Consider the following 7559-nt stretch of genomic DNA (forward strand, 5'->3'; position numbering starts at 1 on the left):
CAGTTTCTTCTTTCTAGTTATAAGTATAGTAGTAATAGTAATTAATAAGTAATGATAACCATGTTACTCTACAGTCAACATTTTATGTTTCTACCTATGCATCTAAAAGTAGCATACTTTTATGGTGAGTAGAAAAAAAGAGTTGGAATTTTTTTTAATATAGGCTAGCTGACTTTAAGAAGGTCCTTTACAAGTGTGACCATCATATTTGGGTGTCTGGAGCAACAAAAACTTTTAAAAGGCCTGATTTAGGTCACAGAAGTTAAAAACAGGCTCCCCTATGTTTTCATGCAGCCTTGTGCATAAACCAGGAAGATGAGCAAGTCAGAGGTGGATGAATGAGGGCGTGTGTGGTGCACTGTAGTAAGATACTCCTGATCTACTACTCCGTAGTAAAGTGGGCGTGGCTTGGTTCGCAGCGTCACTTCATTCATTCGCGCGGAACGCCTCCGTCCCGTGCTGACGCGGCTGCGCGTGTTTACGTGAGGCGACGGCTCCCGTGTCCTGGCGGAGAAGATGGCGGCTCCTGGTCCAGGGGAGTATTTCAGCGTCGGGAGCCATGTCTCCTGTATCACCTGCCTGGGGCAGCGCCTGCAAGGAGAGGTCGTCGCTTTTGACTACCCTTCCAAGATGCTGACTTTGAGTATCCTTTTGTCGTCTCAGCTTGTCATTGAGTCCTCGGGATCCACAACTGCAGAAGAGGCCTGGTCTGGGCTAAAGCCGAAGACATTTCCTGCACGGCGAAGACCGTCCACTCGCCCTTCGGTTCCGGGTTTAGCGCGTGCTGAGTCAGGTGCTGCGCATTTGAACCTCCGATTGGTTACGGCGCTTTAATCGCGCGCTCTGTAGTTCTCACACAGCCTCTCGTGGACAAAAAGGCTTTTGACCCGCACAACATGAAATTGTGCGGAGTTGATTTAAGTAAGTTATTGTAGTGTTTCCGATTATAGTAACGACTGTTACTACTCGGTCCTCGTGTTCACATAGAACACCTGGAAGGGGATTTTTAATATGCGAGAATTTCTGTACTGAATATAAATATATTGTCTAACGTTAGTTATTGGTAGATTTGGCTCACTTGTGTAGAGCTTGTGGAGCATTAAATGAATGCAAAGCCGTGGTCAAATTTACATTATTTTTGTTGTGGAGATTTTGTTTCATCCCAGTGAGTCGAATCATTTGAATCGATTCGAATATATATATATATATATATATATATATATATATATATATATATATATATATATATATTATATTATATATATATATATATATTATATTATATTAATAGCGTATGGTCACCTGTCGTGCTTAGTAGAATCATAATTGTGTGCCCCCTTAAATCTCAAATGATCTGTGGTTCTAAAGAGATGGAGATTTCCGAGAAAGAAAATCGAGTCGTGCATAGAGGTTAGCCAGAATGATTCATTCGCTTAAAAGATTTGTCATTGGCAGTAATCTCACAAGACTGGGAAAAAAAAATAGACAAGTCTTGCAAATCCAACTTTGAAAACCTGCGTGCTTCTGTCTTAAACGAAGGGCTTTAGCGTGGTTATTTGCGTTTATTTTATGTCTTTTTAACTGCAGTTAACAAGCCATGTTGGAAGTGAATGGGAGTGGACAGGCTGTCAAATACAGCATTGATGCTCTGTCGTGCAGGGATGTGCGCGTGCGTGCTTAGGGGGCGTCAGCTAGCCTGAACGCTAACGTCTCAGTTTCTCTGACTCTGTCTGACACAAAATGCGCATCCTGATGTGCAATAACTGTTCTTAATGAGGCATTTCAGTGCGTTTTTACATATACCGTTTTATTTCTCCCATGCATCATGCCCTATTTTCTTAATTTCTGTCGTTCTGTCGTGACATTGAGCTTCTTATGTGTGATTTATTTGTTACTCAAGATAGGTTTGGGAGAGGAAAAATGTCTTTGATCATTTTTGACCCTACAATACTCATCTAAGGTGGCTTCCATCTCTCATGCATTGCATTAATAAATGTGGATTTGCCAAACAACTTCCTTGACTCGTGGCATCAGAATGTGCACCGTCCAGCGGTAAACCCAATCTCAGCGATGTGGTGCTTGTTAACTTGGCCTACGTGTCGGATGTGGACATTATCAGTGACCGCACTGAAACTCCTTCCCCTTTAGCATCTCTCAATTTTAGCAAGGTAAGGTCAAATGATGACCTATTCCATGTGCGTGTTGTTTATTTGTTATATCTTTTTATTTCTTCATCCCTGTGCAGCTTGTAAATAGAGCACGGGCGGAAAAGGAAGACAAGTTGTCACAAGCTTATGCAGTTAGTGCTGGTGTATCTGTAGAGGGCCAACAGCTGTTCCAGACCATTCATAAAACGTAAGTGATGGGAGTATTGTAATGCTCATCTTTGGGTGCTATTATTAACAATCTTCTGTTTTAATGCTGAAATATTCAACGTGATTATATCAGACAGAATAAAAAGTTAATCATCTTCCTACTCGTCTTCACCCGCAGCATCAAAGACTGCAGGTGGCAGGAGAAAAACATCATGGTGATGGATGATGTTGTCATCAGTCCGCCATACCAAGTGGACAACTGTAAAGGCAAAGAGGGCAGCGCTTTAAGCCATGTGCGCAAAATAGTAAGTCGTCTCAACCTTTTTTTATTCAGCAAGGGTGCATGCAACTGATTCTTATGGGAACATGTTTCCGCCACTGAATAAAAAATATAAAAAGGTTATAGTGACTTTTTCTCACACAATTCTGCCTTTTTTTTTTTTCTCAGAATTGTGAGATTTGAACTCACAACTGCAAGTTTAGTCCAGTTTTGAGGGGAAAAAAGACTGTTCTCAGAATTGTGACTTTATATCTCACAATTCTGACTTTTTATTATCTAGCAATTGTCAGTTTATTTCTCAGAATTGAGTTTTCATCATGCAGTTCTGACTTTATAATTCGCAATTGTGTGTTTATATCACACAATTCTGACTTATCTAGCAATTGGGAGTTTATTTCTCAGAATTGCGAGTTTACGTCACACAATTCTGACTTTATTTTTCGCAACTGTTTATTTCTCTGAATTGTAAGTTTATATCACGCAATTCTGACTTATCTATCAACTGAGAGTTTATTTCTCAGAACTGCAAGTTTACATCACAGAATTCTGACTTTATAATTCACAACTATTTATTTCTCAGACTTTGTAATTCACAATTGTGAGTTTATATTTCACGATTCTGACTTTATAATTCGCAATTATGAGTTTGTATCAGAATTGTGAGAGAAAAAGTCGCAGTAACCTTTTTTGTTTTTTATTCAGTGGTGGAAATGGGCTTCCTTAATTTATATTCCATCAAAGAATCCTTACAGAAAAAACGTATCACTAAATTTTAAGCAGCTTTTTTAAACCGTGGTAAAATAAATGTTACTTGAGCTCTAAATCAACATATTAGAATGATTTTTGCCAGTACAGGAATATATTACTTTATAAAATGCAATTTAATAATACTTCAATATTAGTTATACTGTGTTTTTAATTTGATCAAATAAATCTGGCCTTTGAGAGTGCAAGAGAAGACTTTCAACAATTAAAAAAAAAAACTTACCTAGCCAAAATTTTTTAACATTAGCTTACAAAAATTAAAAAACAAAATCATTGTGTAAAATAATTTTTAGTGAGCTTTAACTTTTATTTTAGAAATACCTTGGCACAGGACGACAACTCCATTGATCAGGTTTTTATTGGAATCCTGAATGTTGGAGAAGTTAAATAAAAAGTGTACCAGTATTATTTGCCTCAGGATTTTGTAATATAGACACACAACCTACAAGCTTTAATTCCAATTCCATGCAAATGACCGATGGCTAAAACATTTACTAATAATATGAATTGATTTGTTGTTGTTTTGCTGTGCTAACCTTTGTGCTCTCTGTCCACAGGTGGAGAAACACTTTCGAGATATGGAGAGCCAAAAATCTGTGCAGCATTCACAGCAAGCTCCACAAACACAGAAAGACACTGCTTTATCATCATGAGCACAGGTTCAGAACGGGAACGTTATGCTGACAAAGGAAGTGTTGTTTGTTTTAAATTAATTTTTTTTTTTTTATAACCAATAGCTGATACTCAGCGTTATGACCAGGGATGACAGTCCTACACATCTGAAGAGAAAAACTGCTTCCACTGACAAAAGAGATGGGAATAAAATAGTGCCGTTTTAGAATATTATGTCATGTAGAAAACATTGAACATCCCTTCCAACGTCACTCCCCCCCCCCCCCCCCCCCCAATCCCATTCTGTTTGATTTCCTTGTTTTTTTCCCCTCCTGTCATCAAATAACCCATTCGTCCAATTCATCTTGCTTGGATAGCCAACAAACAAATCACATTTTCTCGTCTAATCCATAATCTTCCATTCTACCACTACTGAATGTGGCACTAATTGTGTGAAGGTAGAACAAAAACTTTCAGACTGGATAAATACAGTTTGATTTCCTTAGCACACATGCTGGGTTTATTCTTGGTTTTTAGTTTTAGATTGACTAAGAGCTGAAGGTGGAGTAAGGGGAAATTGTACTGCACTTAGCATCTACCCAACAACTAATTTTTCCAAACATATATATATATATTTTTTATAAAACTCCCTTGTTTTACTTTTAAATGTCACTTTTTAAGTGATAGACGAAGGGGTAACACTCTTGAGTACTGTAAACATCCTTTCAGTTTACAACTAATATATTATGTTGTAATTTTCTTCCATATTTGGTCCTTGCCATTTTGAATACCTCTTCCATATTGGGACCATTTTCTATGATGCAATGTTTGTATTATTGTTATTATTTCCGAACACATCCAAACTGAAAAGGTACATTCAGTGGCCGATGAGAGACTCGCATTTCTTCGTTGTTGCAGTTTCGGTATGTGTGTCGGTGTTAGACGGCTCATCTCTCACAACAGGACTGCTCTCTTTTCTGAACGGGAATATTTGTAATCACCTTTTTGGGAAAAGGAAATGTTAAAGCGATATCTTGCCATGTTAAGATACTAGGACGGGGGGATTAGGGGGGTGGTCAGCACCGGATCAGAGCCGAAATCCTCCCGGTCCCAGCCTCGTACCCTGTAGCCTGATGGAGGCTCTAGCAGTGGCACCAAGCTGTGACGGGCTTCCGCGTTGCATAGCAGTTTATATCGCTGTGTTAACGGGGTTGCTGTTTGCCTATAGGTTTCTTTCGCAGTATTTTATTTTTTATTTTTTAAATAGTAATGAAGAAATAAAAAAGGGAAAAGCTCACTTGTGCGAGTGTTAATCATTTGTATTTTAGAATATTTGGTAATGAAATGTTTAGCTATATATACAGTGTGTGTGTGTGGGGGGGGGGGGGGTACAGCACATAAAAGTTTACTAAATAATCTCATAAAAGTTGAATGAATGAATACATTCTCCTATATATACTATGTGTGTGGGGGGGGACAACAAAACCAGTCATAAGGGTCAAGTTTTTCTAAAATTGAGATTTATACATCACATAAAAGCTGAATAAATAAGCTCTCCATTGACGCATGGTTTGTTAGGATGGAAAAAATATTTGGCCGAGACAGCTGTTTGAAAATCTGGAATCTGAGGGTGCAAAAAAAAAATACTGTAGGAAATTTACAAAATATCTTCATGGAACATGATCTTTACTTAACATCCTAATGATTTTTGGCATAAAAGACAAATTGTTATCAGCTGTTTGTACTCTTATTTTGACGGCACCCATTCACTGAAGATGATCCATTGCTGAGCAACTGATGTAAAGCAAAATGTATCCAAATCTGTTCCAATGAAGAAACAAACTAATCTAAATTTTAAATAACCTCAGGATGACTAGGCCTGGATGACTAGGATTATTTTGTATAATAATTAGTAAAACAGTAGTTATTTTTTGGGTGAACTATACCTTTAAAATCATAAGAAACACTTTATAACAGACAAAGTTGTTGGCACTGGACACTGCAGAACGTTATATCTCCAGGATTATGACTGGACAACCCTGATTTATTCAATTCACAAAGCTTAGTTTTGTCAATTGGAGGTTGCACTGTGAAATCTAGTTGATGATATATGGATCAGTGATGCGCGGGTTGATCCAAAATGAGCGGGTGCCTGCAGTCGCCCGCGGTTACGAGCAGGCACGTGCACAGGTAGGGCTCAACCTGTGCAGAGCACATGCCCTTTTTGCCCTTACACTCCGAAGTGCCCTTTTTTTGGTGTTTTTTTTTCTTTTCTTTTTTTTTTTTTTAATCAATGCTATTGGTCACCCTCTACGTCTGTCTGTCTGTTTTACCAAATGAAAGTTCTTAAAACGAGCTTGTGTAAATCTTATTGGATCCTCAAGCTGTAAGTAAGCTGATAACTCCGCCCCCTCTATATTCATTGAATCAACTAAAGTTTCACTGCAGCCGCACAGTAGACAACAGCTGAGCTGAACAAAGTTTTGCGAAGGGTAAATAAATATCTTGTTGTTTGAATAAGTACTACTAAACACTGTCTATAAAGGCTAATGTTTTATTTATTTGATGTCTGACTGACTCACTGACTCAGACATGTGGGATGTCGCCTGAGAAAGAGGGCTAGCATTTGCCATCTAGTCATAGCCAATACATAGCCAACACAGCCTGTGCATACAGTTGCATTTCATCTTTTATAAAATGCTAATTTGGCCAAATGCATTTTACCACAGGAAAAACTGAGCGCTCCGTCGCCGTTTTAATGACGGACAGAAAAAAAAAATCACATTTGCACACATTCGCTGGTCAAAAACGATATATTGATAAGTAATACAACAACATATAATTTGTTTTTACCATCGGAAAATCATAACAGGTGCGCCCCCGCGCTGTTTCGTACTGGAACTTACACAAAGCGCAAGTGATCCTCTTCACCTAGATAACATATTTCTAAGAAATTTCTTCTTTGATTTATAATTGCTGATACACTTAATTTATTAACATTTAGGCTAATCATGTTATGGTATACTCTTTGTATACTCTCTTTATAAAATGTTGGAAAACATGGTTTTACTACAGTAATGTAGTAGTAACTAAAAAAAAAAAAAAAATTACAGAAGATCACTGAAATCTTTATATTTTATCATACAGAATGTAATTCATGATTTATTCCAAGGCTTCATTTATTTGATCCAAAATACAGCAAAATCAGTAATATTGTGTAATATTTTTACAATTTTAAATAACTGTTTTCTATTTGAATATTTTAAAATGTAATTTATTTTTGTGATCAAAGCTGAATTTTCAGCATTATTACATCAGTACTCTTCAGTGTCACGTGATCCTTCAGAAATGCTTTTCACTGCAACTGTACTTTTCACACTATTTTTATTTATTTTTTCATTGCTGGCTTATTTTAGGGAAAGTTTAGTGAATAAGAGACCTTCAAGAGACCAACATCCCTGGTTCACCACAGTATAACATTTTTGCCAGATACATGGCTCACAGAAGGTTGATGTTGTATTAGGTTTAAAGAAGCCCTTAAAACCCTGTTTATCTATATTATCTAATTATCTAATATTATTATTATG

The 7559-nt window shown here is 37.3% G+C and overlaps 1 protein-coding gene across 2 annotated transcripts; it reads left to right on the forward strand.

The window, feature by feature from the left end:
* The first annotated feature begins 325 nt into the window (after positions 1–325).
* On the forward strand, positions 326–5269 carry LOC113046698 (protein LSM12 homolog B-like). Of its 2 annotated transcripts, XM_026207611.1 has the most exons (6): positions 326–643; positions 2035–2168; positions 2246–2355; positions 2494–2620; positions 3918–4019; positions 4098–5269. In XM_026207611.1, the coding sequence occupies exons 1-5, from the start codon at positions 517–519 to the stop codon at positions 4011–4013; spliced, it is 594 nt and encodes a 197-aa protein (XP_026063396.1). In that variant the 5' UTR covers positions 326–516; the 3' UTR covers positions 4014–4019; positions 4098–5269. The 2 variants fall into 2 exon arrangements, with proteins under 2 accessions (XP_026063396.1, XP_026063395.1); XM_026207610.1 differs by having other exon boundaries at positions 339–643; positions 3918–5269.
* The last annotated feature ends 2290 nt before the right edge of the window (positions 5270–7559 follow it).

Source organism: Carassius auratus, chromosome 28 (assembly GCF_003368295.1).
Source record: "Carassius auratus strain Wakin chromosome 28, ASM336829v1, whole genome shotgun sequence".
NCBI lineage: Eukaryota > Metazoa > Chordata > Actinopteri > Cypriniformes > Cyprinidae > Carassius > Carassius auratus.